We start from the raw sequence: 18,544 nt of genomic DNA, 5'->3' as shown, positions 1-18,544 counted from the left end.
CTTTCCTAAATTATCTGCACATTTCTGACTCCATTCTTACCATCTTTCCTAGATATTCCATAGATGGCAATGTTATAAAAGAAACCTGTGGTCGGATGATTTAAGCACCTGGATCTAGCTAGGTGGAACCAACGTTCCACTAGACTTCCCAGTTCTGGGAGCCCAGGAGTGTCATTTTTGTTTCTCCTGAAGCTCTTTTGAGTTAGATTACCATCACTTGGACAAATGCACTTCCTCATTTTTGTTACCGTTATCTAATTCTGCATAGTGAATTGCACAAACCCTCTAGATGCAAAGGTCCTGCGTGCTTTTCTTTTGAGGGGGTGGTGGTGGTGATGGTAGTGCTTTGTAAGGCTGCCAGTCTTGGGCATAATCTCAAAAATCAAAGCGGGCAGGGGTAGCTCCATGGAGGACAATGCATGCTTTTTGTCATGTGGAGGAAAAAAGAGGAGAGAAGTCACACTGGATCTAAAGAAAGAGACTGCCTGGGGCTTAGAAATGTCAAAGCCTGGGAGAGTTTCCTTATGAAATACTCACTTATTAAAAAATAAATTCATATTCCAAGTTATTTTAAAGTTTTTTCTGCAGATGTTTCTGACACACACAAACGTATAAAGGATTGCATAACAATCACGCAGGGCCCACCGCCCAGCATGTGTTATGAATACATCCCCTTCCCCCGAGGAAATCACTATCCTAAGATTTTCAAAGATCAGTCCCATGACTTCTTCGTAATTTATTACATATAAAGATATCCCTACTTAGTACTTTTTGCATCTTTCTGAAATTTGTATACTGTATATGGTAAATTATACATATTCTGCATATTTCTTAGTTTTATACTCGATACTGTGAACTCAACCCATGTGAAAAGGCATCTATTTCCTCCACTTTCCCTGCAGTATGGTGTACAGCTACAGGGATGTGCTGGTTACCAAGCTATTGTCTCTCAGCTTCAAATTCACCCTTCTATATTCTTTTCTGTGATGCTGTGACTGGGACCAAGCAATTAACATATTTCTCCTTTGCCGGCTGTTAAGTGCTCCCAGTAGGGAGCACTAGAGGGACAGAAAAGGTTGGAAGAGTACAGGTACCTGTTCCTGTTTGCTTACCTATCAGTGTTTTCCCCTAGAGTATTGTACCTGGCAGCAGCAGTTTCTTCCAGTACGAACTGGTTCTAGCTTCCAGTTTTTTCTCCACACTCTCAGCCCCATTGCCACTCTTCAAACTTACCAGCACAAGCCAGTGCCTCCTCTAGTGGTGTGAGTTCCAGCCCTGTGGGGGCCCTCTGCAGATCTGACTCCTCCGCACCACCAGGGGAGCGCCCCTCATTCCACGTCTGAGCCTCAGCTCCTCAGGGTCCTCTGGCAAGTTTCTAGCTTCTAGCACCCTCCTCTACCTTTTGTTCACTAACATTGGGAGTGGTAGCTGCTTCCTGCAGTTACTACCTCTGTGTTACTGTAACAGAGGGAATGGCTTGAAAAAAAAAAATGGCAAAGAGATTTTCTGTCTCCTTAGAACTTCCCCCACTTTTTTGGGGAGCTGCATTCTGGCCTGCATCCCTGAGGCAGGTTAAGGCTTTTGTTAAAACTCCTAGGTGGCGCCAGCCCCCGGGTGGACAACTGGCAGAGTTCACAGGCTTTGTCTTTGGCGAAGATGGGATGATTAGAATAGTTAACCACAGTAATTGCCTGAAGATGAGAAGCCTCCCTTTAAAAGCTCTGTATTTCTGCCTATGTTTGGGAAATTTGAGAGGAGAAGGTCCACCATATTTCCTCCTTTGTCGACAAAGTAAACTCTGTTTCCTTCCTCCTCAAACCACTTGTCCTCATTCTTCTGATTCAGCCTGGTGGACAAGTGGTGGAGTTTTCGGTAACATTATGCCAGTGCTCCTTTTTTTTTTTTCCGCCCTTTCTTCATCAAATACCCATTTAGCCAAGTCTCTATATTAAATTTTCTTAATATTACTGGTGTCAATTCTGTTTTCCTGGTTGCATCTTGCCGGATACAATGAATAAAACATTATTCATTTGTCCATTTTCCTACTGATGAACATGGTGAGTGTGGCCAGGCCTGCTGCGTGGAAATCGTGGGTGAGCCAGATGTAGTACTCACAAAATGCGGAGGCATCCAACCGTGATGCAGTGGAGGGCCCAGGCACATTGTTGTGGCCTCTCAACCGGCCATCAGAAAAAGACGGCATGCCCATTGTTGGACATTCTCTGACATGGCATGTTCTTCACTCCTGGAAGGCTACTGAGGCCATGAACTTTGAAAACACAGGTTTGGTAGCCACATATATCCTTCATGTTGAACATACAATGTACTTTGTGGTACTTCTGTGATTTTTCAGTAATAAGCTGAACCAAGAAGCAAAATTAGCCAACTCTGAGTCATCATTTTTAACAATCTTTGTACCTCGGCCTGTTTTTGTGGTTTGGTCCAGTTCAACAGATGTTTAAGTTTTCTATCTTTTTGGTTATTTGTTTATTATAATTATTTTTGCTATTATTTTATATTATTAATAAAGCTTCTCTAGGCATCCTTGTACGTGTCTCCTTGTGTATGGTTAAGAAGTAAACTAGGCTAGGTGTGATGGCTCATGCCTGTAATCCCAGCACTTTGGGAGGCCAAGGCAGAATGATAGCTTGAGGCCAGGCACTTGAGACCAGCCTTGGAAACCTAGTGAGACCCTGTTTCTACAAAAGGGAAAAAATTAACCTGGTGTGGTGGTATGCACCTGTAGTGCCAGCTGCTTGGGAGGCTGAGGCAGGAGAATCACTTGAGCCCAGGAGTTCAAGGCTGCAGTGAGCTATGATTGAGCCACTGTACTCCAGCCTGGGCAGCAAAGCAAAACCCTGTCTCTAAAAAGAAAAAAATAAAATTTTTAAAAAAAGAAGCCAAATGACTTTTGGAATGCCTACTATAGATCAAGCAAGCCCTGTGCTGAATGATGATGATGAATAAAATGAAAGTTCTGTTTCTTAAAGATCTCAGACTAGAAAAAAGAGACAGAGCATTGTCACCACCATCATCATCACTCATTATGATAGCAATTAAATAATGAGCATTTAGAACATGCCACACACTGTGCTAAGTAAGCATTTTCAAGCATCTCATTTAATACATATGATAAAAGTCATAGAATATGATAGTGCTCTGATCAATATAGGGACCAGGAATGGATCAATTCTACCTTGGAAGACAAGAAAGATGTCATAGACCAGCTGGATAAGTCAATGACAGCTAGTCATGCATGCAAACACATGGAAGAATAGCATGCTTCAAGCAAAGTCTGATACACTGGGGAGAGGGAGGATACCAGGAGGAAGGACAAGGACAGACAATGCAAAAAATGAAACTGGAGAGATATGGGCCAGGTCACTGAGCACCAATGAAGCCTGGACCTTATCCTGAAGCTAAGAGAAAGACCCATTGAAGAGTTTCAGAGTCAAGTAGCCATGAGGGACTGAAAACAGTTAAATAAATAAATAAATTTGATGGTGGTTTGAAGGATAGAGTGGAAGGGGAAGTTCTAAAGGCAGGATGGCCAAGGAGGAGACAATTGCAATAGTCCCCTCAGGGCAGCTGAGACAGAAGAGCGCCTGGGAACAGGCCTGAGGAGCAGCAAGGAGGTCAGCATACTGGAGCCCAGTGAACACGGGAACAGTAGCGGGGGTTGTAGTAGAAGTAATGGGAGGTCAATGATACTGGGCCTTGTAGGGATTGTGAGAACTTGGCCTTTACTCTGAGTGAAGTGGGATGCTACTGAAAGGTTTCGAGCAGAGGGTGACACAATTTAGTCCTACATTTTAATGGGATCACTCTGACTGCTATTGTGCAAAAGTAGAAGTAGGGGTACAAAAACCAGCTAGGAGGGTTTTGGAATAATCCAGATTAGAGATGACGGAGGCTTAGACCACAGTTGCTGTGGTGAAAGACTACCTGATTGAACACGAAAGTAAGGGAGAAAGAGAGAAGTAAAGATGACTCCAAGGGGGTTGGCCTGAACACTGGAAGATGAGAGAAGCCATTAGCTGAGCTCTGGAAGACTGCAGTGCAGGAGCCTCAGGAGAGGACCAGGAGCTCAGTTTTGTTCATGTTGACAGATACGCTGTCACACACCCAAGTGGAGATTTTGAGGAGATGGTTGTCAGACACAAGAGTCTAGAGTTCAGGGAAGACCTCTGAGCTAGAGATATAAATCTATGAGTCACCAACACAGAGATGGTATTTAAAGTCATGAAATGAATGAACTGACCTAGGAAGTCAGTGTGGATAGAAACAGATTCCAAATATTGGGCCCTAAGGTGTAATAATATTAAGAAGTCAGGGACAATAAGAAAGAACAGAAAGAAAAAGTCCACAAAACCAAATACAAACACCAAGGAGGAGAAAAGAGAAAAACTAGGAGATCTTGGGAAGGAAGAGCGTCAGGAATGGGATGGCGGCAGCTGTGTTGAATGCTGCCAAGATACCAAGTAAGATAGGACTGAGAATCCACCATCGGGCTTAGTGATGTGGGGATCCACGCAACTTTCGCAAGGCAGTGAAGCAAAGGCAGTCAAGCAAAGGCAGTGGGGTAAAATCCTGCTGGGAGGAAGGGAATCGAGACAGGAAATACAACCCCAGAATGGAGTTTTGTTGTAAATTGAGGCTGAGAATTGGGGCAGGAACTGGAAGGGGATGTCAGATCAAGAGGTTTTTGTTTTGTTTTGTTTTTAAGATAGGAGGATATAACAAGATATTTGTATTTTCTTTATTGTATACAGAAAAAAATTGACGATAAACAGTAAGAGAGAACTTCTCCTTGGGAAGCAATGTTCTTGGGTTCCAGTGTATAAGGATAACTGCTGGCCTTAGACAGGGGCATGAGCAGTCATTTGTAGGGAGATGAGGGAGGCAGAGTTTATAGGAACAGATGCTGGCAGCGGGTTGATGCTTGGCAGGAGCTTGCAGGAGGTCTCTTCTGAGTTGGATAAATAGGCCTGGAGTTCAGGATAGAAGTTTGTGCTAAAGATGGAGACACAGTAGTTCTGAGTTTGTAGAAGGTAGCGGAAGGTGTGAAGTAGAAAAAGATCTGATGTGGGGGAGAGAGGGTAAAGGATTGAAAGACAACACCAACATGGCCACTGACCATAAGTGCATTAAGAGTTCAGAGAAGGGAATAGCAACGAGGACTAGAGAGGTAATGAACTTGAGCCAGAAGGGTAGGATTCAGTGAGAAATCATTTCAGGATCAGAGTAGCGGTGATCATGTTAAAATATAGTAAGAAGAGTGGTTTTAGCTAAGAATAAGAAAGATGAAATGTGACCAAGTACAAGAAGGCTCTGATTGTCTGCCTTGATTCCATACACACGTGGGAAGCATCTTCATTAATGGAAGCAGCAGTTAAGGGAACGCAAATGGACCACAGTGTTGAGGTTAGAGTGGGAATAGCAGGATCAGTAGAGAGACTGCAAGAGGGATTCTTGCTCCTGGGGTCGGGACCTGACAGTGGGAATCGAGGAGGTTTTACAGTGAGTATTAGAAATAAAGACTCTCAGAGATTTTATTCCAGGATCTCTTCTTCCCTTTAAAATTTATCCCTTATATATTTAAAAAAAAATGATATTGGTTTTAATACAAAACTTCAGACTGTAAACTTTCTACTCCCACAATAATTCTAACTTGTCATTTGGATTATATACAAATACCTTGTTTAAAATAACTCGTATCTGCAATCCTGATTCCTTACATATGTATGAAGCAAAGTCCTGACTAACCACATTTGGTAATGGAACACTCTTTGTATTAATTTCAACACAATAAAAAGCTGGCACATTTCCTGGAATTAGGGCCTAGGAGAATGAAGGGGAATTCTCATGTTTCCTTTTGATTCTATTCAGAAAGTCAAGTGAACCAAGGCAAGAGTTAGAATTTCAATTTGAAAAATGAAAATATTTTTCTTCTTATCACAAAGCAACCTGTCTGTCTTACACAGTTTCCTTCTTGTCCTTGAATATTTACTCTGAAAGAATTGATGTCTGATGGGTACCATTTCAGGACATAAGGACATATGGAAGCACAGTGGGGTACCTGGAAGAATATTACAATGGAAAAGGTTATTAGAACTGAGGGACTTTGAATTATAGAACCAAACCAAACAACCCTCTCCACACACAAATCTCCAAAATTTACAAGTTTTCTTAGATCAGATGAGGATTAGAAAGAATCCCAAGAGAGAAATAGTATTAATGACTCCAGAATCAGAGATTTAAACCTCAAAAGAAACTCTACATTTTAAATCAACTCATACCCAAACAAGAGGATCCAATCCAAAATTAGGCAAGGAAATTGAGTGTAACAAAAAACACTTACAGAGTTTAGCACAGTGTAAAATTCCAAAGGAGCAGCAGAGAATTGTCATGTGGCCCCTGTCCTTAAGGAACTTAAAGGATGATATGTCTGAAAAGTAAAAGATTTAAGAAAGAATTTAACACTTTGAGTTGTCTCGTAGTCTATTATATTGCAGCAGGATTGGAGATACTGTTTAAACTGTGGAAGATAGATGGAATAAATTGCATCTCAACACAAGAAAGAATGTTCTAAAAATCTGCCATGTTCAAACATGGACTAGATTGACCTGTCAGGTAGTGAACTCCTTCATTCAACATCCATTCATGTATTGGGCTCCCACCACCTGTCACACATGTGCTGGGGTGATGAGGTTCAACAGTGAGCAGGACGCTTTCTTTACCTTCCAGGGGTCACATGATTATTGGACATGGATGTCCTAGGAGAAAACATTAAGATGACTTTTAATCTCTTTAAGAAAACAAGGCATACATATGCAAAATTAAGAATCAGTATAAGATTGAAATTAAAGGTCAAGACAACAGTAAGCAGTGAGAGACATTTAACAGCACGGGAAAAAAATTGCTATAAGAGTTCAGAAATATCACTTAGGACTGAAGTGGATTTGGGAGACCACTACGAGGACCTGGAGCTTAGACAGATGGAGAGCACGAGTCTTAAGGGAGAAACGGGTATACAGTCATCTAAGTGATTATTCAACAAATTGTTGCAATGGTGGCTACCTTCTAGAACTGTCCAATATTGGATCTATTAATGAAAAAACTCGTTTACCAGGAAAATGGTTTTTTTGGTTTTTTTTTGAGGCAGAGTCTTGCTCTGTCACCCTGGCTAGAGTGCCGTGGCATCAGCCTAGCTCACAGCAACCTCAAACTCCTGGGCTCCAGCAATCCTACTGCCTCAGCCTCCCGAGTAGTTGGGACTACAGGCATGCGCCACCATGCCCGGTTAACTTTTTCTATATATTTTTAGTTGTCCGGTTAAGTTCTTTCTATTTTTTAGTAGAGACAGGGTCTCGCTCTTGCTCAGGCTGGTCTTGAACTCCTGACCTCGAGCTATCCTCCCACCTCGACCTCCCAGAGTGTTAGGATTACAGGCATGAGCCACCACACCCAGCCCAGGAAAATGTATTTTATTAAATGAAAAGAGTTCAACTGCCTGTGTGTTTTGGATTGGGGTGAACTGATCTGGTTGGCTCATCCTTCTGCTTTTATGGTTGAGTTGACCTGTGGACAACATCAACAACAGCATTGCACAATCCAATTATGTACTTCTGGCTGTCAGTTTTCTTGCACAATATCCTTTCTCAATGCTGAGTTGTGTAATGTATAAATGAGAAAACAAATACAACTGGTTGCTGGAAGGGATTTAATGTAAAATTTTTCCAGTGAAACAAAATATAAGAATCTAAGTTTGTTTTTCAAAGATTACTGAATTTTAATTATGATTAGATTATACTTTCCAAAGCGTGTGGCACTTTTTGCCCTCTTTATCCTGAGTGTTGGCGCACTGGACACTTTTATTGCTGCAGTGTATGAGCATGCTGTTATATTACCAAACAGCACAGAAACACCGGTTTCAAAAGAAGAAGCTTTGCTCCTGATGAACAAGAACATAGATGTTTTGGAGGAGGCAGTTAAGTTGGCAGCCAAGCAGGTATTGACCTTTTTTTAAAATACTGGATGGGATATTGTAAAGGAGGTTTGCAACTTGGTAAGAGTGCGAGTATTTGGAATTCCTGAGAAACTGTTTTGTCCCACTTGTTTTGACTAGGGTGCACACATCATTGTGACCCCAGAAGATGGAATCTATGGTTGGGTCTTTACGAGGGAGAGCATTTACCCCTATCTGGAGGATATACCAGACCCTGAAGTGAACTGGATTCCATGCAGAGACCCCCAGAGGTAAGTCTTGTCATTATCCTTCAATTTTTAAACAAAAAGTTGTGATATTGTAAAATACTAATAGTAAGTTCACTAAGCTTGACTAGTCATTTTGTTGACAAATGGTCAATCTATGCCATAGGATTTAGATAATTCTAATGCTTCATGATGTATATCATCTGGCATATCTCCTGTTTGGTAAATGACTTGAGAAAATGATGCTTTGGTTGGTTATTTGTTGCAATTGTCTTTAAAGTATAGTGTGTGTATATATATATATATACAATTTTTATAATAAATGCATTTAATTGGGTTTCAGCAAAGTGAGAAAGTTGTAATATCTAGCACTTGTGTTACCAAATACAAGTAAATTGGTTCATCCATGAACACCTGCCTCTTTCATAGGAATAGTAAAAAGATGAATGAATCTATGTTTCCAAAGAACTTCATTGTCACTATCATACAATGTTCTCAATATGATGAATGGAAATTGCATAGAACTTGAAAAAGGAAGCACTGTTTCTTGGATCACATTTTGTAACCTCCTAGCTGAATGATATGAGCTCATATAACCTAAATGCTCGATGTTTCTGTTTCTATCTGTAAAACAAGGATAATAAATTTTCCATTCTACTTCCCTTATGAGTAAACAGGAGTGTCAAATGAAGTAATACACATGAAATTTGCACACTGTAGTGTGCTCTCCAATGCTAGCTGTCACTATTAGTTTTTTTATAACAGAAAAAAACTGCATCTGAACTTGTTTGTGTTCTTGTTCAAGAGATTTTTCGTAATTATTAATAGTTGTAGTTTAGACAAAATTTTCTTACAGAAAAATGTATAATAAATAATAAAAATGTATAAAATAGATTATATTTACTTTTTAAAATAGTTCAAATGTGGCTGAGCCTGGGGGCTCATGCCTGTAATTCCAGCACTTTGGGAGGCCAAGGCAGGAAGATCACTTGAGTCCAGGAGTTTGAGACAAGCTTGGGCAACATAGCAAGACCTTGTCTACCAAAGGAAAAAAAAAAAAGTTTATATATAGTGCTTTTAAATGGTGAAATTGATACATTAAAAAGTAATATAATTTGCTGTACATGCACCTGTTTAGAACTACACCTATTGCATAAAAAGAGGAACTTCTTTGATAATTTTGACTATGAGAAATCAACTGGAAAGTCAAGTTCAATGCTACAACACTTGAGTTCTGCTATGAGAGTTGAGTCTCTCTCTGGGATTTTTACCTTTGGAAAATTATCCTGTAAATGTTGCATGGTCTGTGCTTACAGAAACCACGTAACTATGACTCAGCAGTTATTTCCTTATGAGGCTTTTCCCCAAACAAGAAGGAATCATTTTTTGCAGTAATTCATGAAGCTAGCGCTAAAACACACCCTATTTGTGCTGATAAAACTGACTTTCCTAGGGGAAAGATATACTTAATCTGATAATTAGTCAGAGATGAATTATTTTCAGCTGGGAAGGTAAGTGAGTGATGAAACATTGTGGAGTGTTGCACATACTTATTCAAACGGTAAGCTTTTAGTTCTGTGTTGTAAAAGGCAGAAATCCAGTATTTCATATAATGATAGTATTGGAAAAGAAAACCAGTTTCTACCCTGGTAATATTTATCCCTGAAAGGGATAATTGAGGGCCACGTGGTCATCCTTGTGAATTTACATGCTGCTATTTAGAATGCTGACAAGTCAAACACTTCTTTGGGGTTTTTTCATGAGGAACTAATAGGAAATACTAAAGAACCTGAATTATTTATCCAAGAAAAGAAAAATTAAGTAAAGAGTAAGACAGACTGATAGGTCTGAGTGAATATGAATATTGATAGTATTTCCCTATTTTTCTTGAAGGAAAAAAAGAAAGGGTCTAAACCAGTAGATTATTAATCTGTCCTATTTATTTATTTATTTTTTAGAGACAGGGTCTCACTCTGTTGCCCAGGTTGGAGGGCAGTGGTGCAATCATAGCTCACTGTAACCTTGAATTCCTGTGCTCAAGCAAACCTTCCACTTCAGCCTCCCAGGTAGTTGGTACACACCACCATGACTGGCTAATTTTTTAAATTTATTTGTAGAGATGGGATCTTGCTATGTTGCCCAGGCTGGTCTCCAACTCCCAGGCTCAAGTGATCCTCTTGTGTTGGGCTTCCAAAGTGCTGAGATTATAGGTGTGAGCCACTGCACCCTGCCTGTCCTTTTAATTTAAAGATTAGCTTGAAACCAATTGCTGAGGTGCTGAGAGATCATGGGGAGACCCTGAATGGCTTCAAAAAGCAGTAAAGCTGTCCCTACCCTGGGCTGCCTTCTTGGAATTACAAAATCCCTAATAGCCACTTTTTATTTATTGAGCATTTACTTGGTCCCAGGAACTGTACCTGGTGTACTATGCACATAATCTCATTTCAATTTATGTAGTAGATATTATATTTGCATTTTGCATATGAAAAGAAAAGGAGGCTTAAGGTCTTGTAAGTGGTAATTAAAACATAGCCATTTCCATTAAGCTATGCTAACTGAATGGATTCTAAGTGCCTGCATATACCATATTATACTGAAATTTTCAGTGACTAGCAAATCCATTTATTTGACAGAGTGAGCTGGTTGCTAAAACTTTTTTAAATCTTATTTTCTGCAGAAATCTGCCTCCTTATAGCTTCCTTTCCCCTTTGTTCTGCACTCTGTGTTATATTCACACATGCAAGCCATCTCCTCTACATTAAGCCTTTCACATATTTGAAGCCACCTGTCCCCTCGCCACGTTCCCTTTTACTTCTAGGACAAATATCCCCAATGTGGATGGATTTGGCATTCCTTCGCAAAGGAATTTCATGTCTGTACTTACCTCAGGATTTCTCATGAGGACTTTGGAAGGCAGAAGGAAGCTGTTATGTTACATTTGACAGATGAGGAAACTGAGCCAGCACAGTGCAGTGCTTTCGTTTTGTTTTGTTTTTTTAAAAAGAACCAGAAACATTTCCACTACATAATGCTACATTTGTGCTCTACAGAAGATGATCTACAGGAGACCAGCTATTTACTGCTACCTGGTATTTGTGTTTCCACCCGCGTGTCATGGCAGCATGTTTGTAATACTATGGCTTGGATTGTAGACAAGGTCCTTCCCATTAGAAGAGTCTGCTAAATTTCAAGCCCCTCCTTTGCCATCCTTCCTTTGCCTGCTTCTCTTCCTCTTCCTCTTCTATCTTTTCTGTGCTTCAGTCTTGCTCTGTAATCTGGAGTCTGGCACATTAAAATAAGTTAGCTTTCATGAAGATGAACACTACATTGCATGTGACTTTTAAAATCTTTTCTGTTGATTCTTGACCTAGACCTGTTGTGTTACAGGTAACAGGCAAATAAAATACCACGTTGGTATTTCAGGAATCACTAAAATATAGTGAGTTTGAGGAAATGTCTGTTGAATTAGATTTGGCTACACACCAGTGCAAGCAAGACTCAGCTGCCTGGCCAAGGACAACTCTATCTACGTCGTGGCAAATATTGGGGACAAGAAGCCATGCAACGCCAGTGACCCTCAGTGTCCTCCTGATGGCCGTTACCAATACAACACCGATGTGGTGTTTGATTCTCAGGGTAGGCTGGCGGCACGCTACCATAAGGTGAGAATTACTTGTGCCTTAGCTAAACTTGATTTACTTCCTTTGTTTGTTTGTGGTATGTATGTACATTTGCTTGTCGAATGTTGGGGAGAGAACTCTCATAGATGTGTCTCTTAATTATTATATTCTAATTGAAATGAGGATTTATTTCAATTCCATATAAGGGTTCTGAGTTTGAATTAGCCATAAAATAGAATAAATATGACAGAATATTAAAAATGGATGTGAGAATAGTCTCACAAAGATTTTAATATTCTCTGAGAAAAAGGAAGAAATGCTCTGTTTCATTCATGATTTAATATCGGAAGTTTTAATGGCCCAATTTGTTAACATTTCGTACTAAGCTACCATGTATTATATTAGGTCTTTTTTGATTGAAATGAAAACAAAACCTCAACTGAAATTGGCTTTAAAAAAAGGAGGAGAATTTCCTCCATCTGAAAAAATGTAAATAGTAGGTCTATAAACCTAGCAGTATCATAGGGAGACATGAAGAAATTTATTTTATTAACATGTTTTAGATATTACCCAGGCAGTGCTGTTGAAATTTAAAGAATACAGTGACAAACAATCTGCAAATCATAAGATTCAAGATTTCAACCTTTGTTTTCTAATATAGAAATACTGACATTTTAAATATCATTTGTGGATACGATTTCATTCACTGGTTATTGAAAAATGAAAATTTTTGACTAATATCACAGTAAGAAAACTCATGGATAGTGGGACAGTAAGCATGGTTTATGCAAATTTATGTGTAACAATCTTAAATGTGCATGTCCATATACATGGGAAAAAAGATTTGGGTATTGATGAAATCTATTTGATAATTTTCTTACTAATTTTCCCCTTCTTTGCTTTTTATTAACAGTACAATCTTTTTGCACCTGAAATTCAATTTGATTTCCCCAAGGATTCAGAATCTGTGACATTTGACACTCCCTTTGGGAAGTTTGGCATTTTTACTTGCTTTGACATTTTTTCTTATGACCCAGCTATCGTGGTAGTGGATGAGTTTCAAGCGGACAGTGTCCTCTTGCCCACGGCATGGCACAACACACTGCCCCTCCTCTCGGCGGTTCCATTCCATTCAGCGTGGGCCAGAGCCATGCGAGTCAATCTGCTTGCTGCAAATACCCACAACACCAGCATGCACATGACAGGTAACTCACGCTCGTCACGTGCCAAGTGGCAGCGACAGTCTTAGCAAGTCTTCATTGATTTTCAAGCCACAATTTTCTTTTCTTTTCTTTTTTTTTTTTTTTTTAACCAACCGACTCTTAGTTTATTGTGCCCTAGTGAAGCATAAACAAGCTTGACTACCTGTCTGGATGCGAAGTCACATCATTATGACTTCTCATTGCTTTGGACATGAGGATATACTGGTGTCAAAGACCCAGCCAGCAGTCTGGAAAAGATTCTTGTTTACTGTTAGGAAAGATACCGATTTCCTCTGAGCCAGATTTTTAAATCATTTTCTTTTCAGGAAGTTTTGTCACAAATTCAAGCATAACAAAAATTTACGATTCTCTTAATAACTCTAACCTCACAAAATTAATGATAGCATGGGTTTTTGCTAAGGAACACTATCCTTTTGAGTAAAGGAGGCAAACATTATCATCTCGATTTTACTTGAGGGGAAATTGGAGTTAGAGAGAAGTCTAGTCATGTGAAATATCAAAGCCAGATCTAAGGAACTTCCCAGCCAATGTCTATTAGTAATATTGAAATAAATCTTGTTTGTCAAGGTGATAAGATCACTTTAGAATTAATCATATGTTTAGAGTTTATCCTTTATAGTATTTATGTTCAAGGTAATGCAAGCTCTCCTCTTGACTGCTTTGTTATTCATTGATCCAGATGAGAATTCTAAACATGAACAAATGAAATAGTCAGTGGAGAGCTAAAATTATTCCTCATGTTTGGAATTTTCTAGTTTGTTGTTAAGTTGACTTAAGCAAGGGGAGCTGGATGCAGTGGCTCACATCTATAATTCCAGCACTTTGGGAGGCCAAAGTGGGAGGATTGCTTGAGGCCAGGAGTTTGAGAGCAGCCTGAGCAACATAGCTAGACCCTGTCTCTACAGAAAATAAAAATGGCTGGGTGTGGTGGTCTACGCCTGTAGTCCCAGCTACTCAGGAGACTGAGATGCAGGAGGGGAAAAAAAAAAAAAAAAAAGGAAAGGGAAAAAAAGGGTAGTTTACATTTAAAAAAACCCCAAAACAAGTTCTCCATTTCAAATGATAATTTAGCGCAAGTAGTGCTTTATGGAGGATGCAGCATCAAATTGGAACTTATGCCAATGTCACAGCTATCTCTACAGCTGTCTTGAAAATGTTTATGCTTTAATAACTTTCTATTTAAAGAAATAAAAAGAAATACTCACATGGGAATATTCTATTAGTTTGTCACCATAAAAAATCTGAAACCAATTATTTGTGTTTCTTGACGTTGCCTGTAGGGAGTGGAATCTACGCCCCAGAAGCCATCAAGGTGTATCACTATGACATGGAAAGCGAGAGTGGCCAGCTGATGCTGTCAGAGTTGAAGTCTCGGCCTCGCCGTGAGCCCACCTACCCGGCAGCTGTTGACTGGCAGGCTTATGCCGGAAGTGTCAAGCCATTCTCCTCTGAGCAGTCAGAATTCCCAGGGATGATTTATTTTGATGAGTTCACCTTCACTGAGCTTAAGAGAAACACAGGAAATTACACAGTTTGCCAGAAAGACCTGTGTTGTCACTTAACTTACAAGATGTCTGAGAAGCGAACCGATGAGGTCTATGCACTAGGTGCTTTTGATGGACTGCACACAGTAGAAGGCCAATATTACTTGCAGGTAGAAATGCTTAAATATGTTAAATGGCCTTATTATTAGTTTTTCTTCTAGGTCATCATTGCCTTTCTTTGAAAATTGTGCTGGATTCAGTTCAATGGTATAATGCTGCCTTTATCGCTGACTTTTGTCCCTAGAACACTTTATTTGTTTAATCTTAGCAAGAACGGAATTAGTTCTTATGGCTGCAAGGCAAAAACATAAAGCAGATTGATTAGTTCTTAGCAGGCCAAGTTCAAGTTTACAAAGCTACAACTTCCATGCATTCTCTTTTTCAATCGGGTTACTTCAGAGTAATGTTTTTCAAACTGTCTTCAACTAGAGTCTACACTAAGAAGGATGTTTTACATCAGGCTCAGTGTAACCAACTGGATGTGTGACTGAGTTAAAAGGGAGATTTAATTGAAACAATTTATGAAATAGTTCAAATTAAAATTAGAAATGGCTATAATTATGTGCAATGCACTCTGATTTTTAAAATTCTAGTCTATTCTACTTGGCTTCATTTAAAAAACAAGAACTAATGCTGACCCACTAAATTGATTTTAGGATTCACTAATTAAGTTGTGACATGCAGTTTGAAAAATGTAGCTTACATGGCAACTTAAATATTCCTCTACTCTTTGAAATTGTGTTATTTAGCTGAGAAAATGTTTGCAAGTTTTCAGACTCCTCTTTTTTCTCTACATAGATATGCACGTTGCTAAAGTGTCAAACCACTGATGTGAGAACCTGTGGAGAGCCTGTTGGGTCAGCTTTTACCAGGTTTGAAGAATTTTCCCTCAGTGGCACATTCGGAACAAGTTATGTTTTCCCACAGATCGTTCTAAGTGGGAGTCAGCTTGCCCCTGAAAGGCACTATGAGGTAGGAGGTTTTCAGGATGATAAATTTCTTCAAGCAGATGGGGTAGCCCAGCACAATGAAATCTTGGAAATAATGAGAGTATCACAATATTGTGGTTCCCATTCTACACGAGTCACTTTAAAGACATGGAAACTGTGATATGAAACACAAGTTGTGGTTTTAGATTGACTTTAGGCTGTGATGGAGAATTTGCAGTTCATTTTTCTGCATAGATGTGATGTTGAGATCTGAGGCAATAGTGAATCATAGAGAAATTAAGGTAAAAATATTGATCGCTGATAACGGCAACTAATGTTCTCTTCATTTGCATGGTTTGCAAGGTTCAGGTTAAGTACATTAAGTAATGCATCTACAGCTTATTTTGTGGGTGTGTTATTTTGAGTTGTTACAATGATACTAATAACTAATACTTTGCATGGTGATTTATGAGTTTAAAGAACACTTTTGAATACGTTATCTTATTTGACCACCCGTGTAACAGATTTATTTGCTGCAGTTTCACCCAAAGTCCCTCAACTATTGGACCTGAAAGAGGAATCTGGGTCTTCTGACACCAAACACTGTGTGATTTTTACTATTATACTCTGCTTTGTCCCCAGAGAAGGCCTTGGGCTAGAAACCAGCCCTGCGTTGGAGTTAATCCTTTGCTTTCTTTGACCAGGTTTCAAGAGACGGACGCCTGAAGAGCCGAAGTGGAGCCCCTTTGCCTGTCTTAGTTATGGCCCTGTATGGAAGAGTGTTTGAGAAGGACCCTCCCCGCTTAGGGCAGGAACCTGGGAAGTTACATTGATCTCCTTTACCAGGACCCTTTTTGCATTAGCTTGGCAAAGAGAGGAAACAAAAGAGAGCGCTTAGTGTCTGTTTAGAGGAGATGTCATAAATTCACCAAAACAACAAATAAACTTAAGAAGATTTAAAAAGCAATGGATGTGTGTGTAAACCTTACATTTTACATATTTGGTATAGCACAACCTCATTTATGGGAGCTGTCTTCTATGTCTGTGTGTTTAAGAATATGTAAGTATGTTTAAGTACAGTGGAACATGTTTTAAATGGGAAGAAGTCCTGGAACAAACTTTTGCAGTCACTACTCTAACATATGCAAATGTTGTTCCCATCATAGGATGGTTAATTTCATGCATCACTTTGACATCGCCATGGATGCCCAGATAACCGGTGAAACATCACTTCTGGGGGTGTCTGTGAGGGTGTTTCAGGAAGAGATTAGCATTTGAATTGGTGGCCTGAGCAAAGTAGCTGGCTCTCCCCACTGTACGTGGGCCTGAACAGAGCAAAAAGGCAGAGGAAGGTTGAATTTGTTTTCTGTCTGTCTGCTTGAGTTGTACATAGATCTTCTCCTGCCTTTTGGTGCTCCTGGTTCTCGGACCTTCAGACCTGAGCTGGAATTGCCACCATCAGCTCTCCAGCTCTCAGGCCTTTGAACTACACCACTGGCTTTCCTGGGTCTGCAGCTTGCAGATGGCAGCCTGTGGAACGTCTCAGCCTTCATAACTGGGGGAGCCAATACCCTATAATAAACCTCTTTTTATATATATATAAAAATAGGTGATGTACGTACATATCCCCTATTGCTTCTCGTTCCCCGGAGAACCCTGACTAGTACACTTCATTTGTAAGTACACAGGGTGAACTTTGAATATGCAGATGGTATTTGATCCCAGTCAAGTAATATATAGTAAGTTAATGAACAAGGACATTTTTAAAAGTAATTACGAACAAATTTCTAGCTAATTAAAATTGTTCCATTATCTTTTTATCATAACCTTTTTGACATCTATGGTCTATTTGTATGGAAATTAGATACTTGGAACGGAAATAAAAAAAGAAGTAAATTATCTCCTTCAGACCACACCTTGTTTCCTTCTGAAATTATTCTATCCTAAGATCTCAGTCCTGGCTGAGCCATCTGCTAGTGCTCCAGGGTTTGTTGCAGGCTGTGCTAAGCTGGGAGCTCTTTAGACAGGGCCGTTGTGTCACCTTTTCCCCAGTTACTTTTGGTCCATTGTCTCGGTTCTCTGAGTCCTTTCCCTGGTTGGTCACTGATTAACTCTGGGAAGGGACACGTTGGAGAGCAGGAGGGTTCCCTGGGATGTGTAGGAGCAGTTGAGGGTCACTGAGTTTGGAGACATCTCTTACCCCCACAAAAATGATGACCACCACATTCCTGGACTTGCTTGTCTTAGGTGTTTATTCCCACTCAATATAATTCAACCCAGCACAGGAAGCTGCAGACATTCTGGGTGGCAGATGATGCCCATGGTCTCCCCATTCCATCTTTCCTGGATTCTCCCTCCAGGAACTATGCCACTCGGATCCCAGGATTGCACCTTTCAATACCTTATGCTTTTTATTTTCTTTGACTTCTTGCCTCTCTTCCTTCCCTCACCTCATTTCTCATTTTATTTACCATGACCTGTACATGAGGAGCTCTGCTAGACTCAGCTCTCGCAGTTGTATCTTCTTCATCTAAAATCTTTCTTTGGAGAGCAAAGCCACTCTTGTGGCTTTAATTTCTGATACAGCGGAGTATAACTCACTCATGAAAAAAATTTTTTTTTCTTCAAGAGAGCCAGTTCAGGGCACATTAAAAAATGTAAAACTAGTCATATTAAGTCCTATGGCAAAAATATATCTTCTTACAGGATAAAACAACTTTATCAACCAGATTAATGTCAATAAGAGAATTGACAGGTGTTGTAGCCACTAAATGTTAATATATAGGCATACATGTTTAGTAGCAATGTAGAGGCAGACTTCTAGTCTTCTATCACACAGTATGTGCACATATACACAAACGTGTGCACACGGCTTTTCAAAATACACCAGGTGGTATAGGAGACACAGGGCCTACCTCGCTCAGTCCTTGTTCTCCCCTCCTTTTTTCCTGTGTCTGGTTCTCTCTGCCTAGGCTGCACAGGACTCGCTTCTGAGTTCCTTTTGGGGCCTGCTG

At 39.9% G+C, this 18,544-nt stretch overlaps 1 protein-coding gene across 1 annotated transcript; it reads left to right on the top strand.

Moving 5' to 3' along the window:
* The first annotated feature begins 7,727 nt into the window (after nt 1–7,727).
* LOC138395703 (vascular non-inflammatory molecule 3-like) lies at nt 7,728–17,258 on the top strand. Its single transcript, XM_069488565.1, has 7 exons — nt 7,728–8,011; nt 8,129–8,259; nt 11,684–11,876; nt 12,748–13,039; nt 14,338–14,711; nt 15,400–15,573; nt 16,235–17,258. The coding sequence occupies exons 1-7, from the start codon at nt 7,799–7,801 to the stop codon at nt 16,361–16,363; spliced, it is 1,506 nt and encodes a 501-aa protein (XP_069344666.1). The 5' UTR covers nt 7,728–7,798; the 3' UTR covers nt 16,364–17,258.
* Nucleotides 17,259–18,544: the final 1,286 nt, after the last annotated feature.

This window comes from Eulemur rufifrons, chromosome 15 (genome assembly GCF_041146395.1).
Source record: "Eulemur rufifrons isolate Redbay chromosome 15, OSU_ERuf_1, whole genome shotgun sequence".
In the NCBI taxonomy this organism is placed as follows: domain Eukaryota; kingdom Metazoa; phylum Chordata; class Mammalia; order Primates; family Lemuridae; genus Eulemur; species Eulemur rufifrons.
This window is presented reverse-complemented; position numbering and strand designations above follow the sequence as displayed.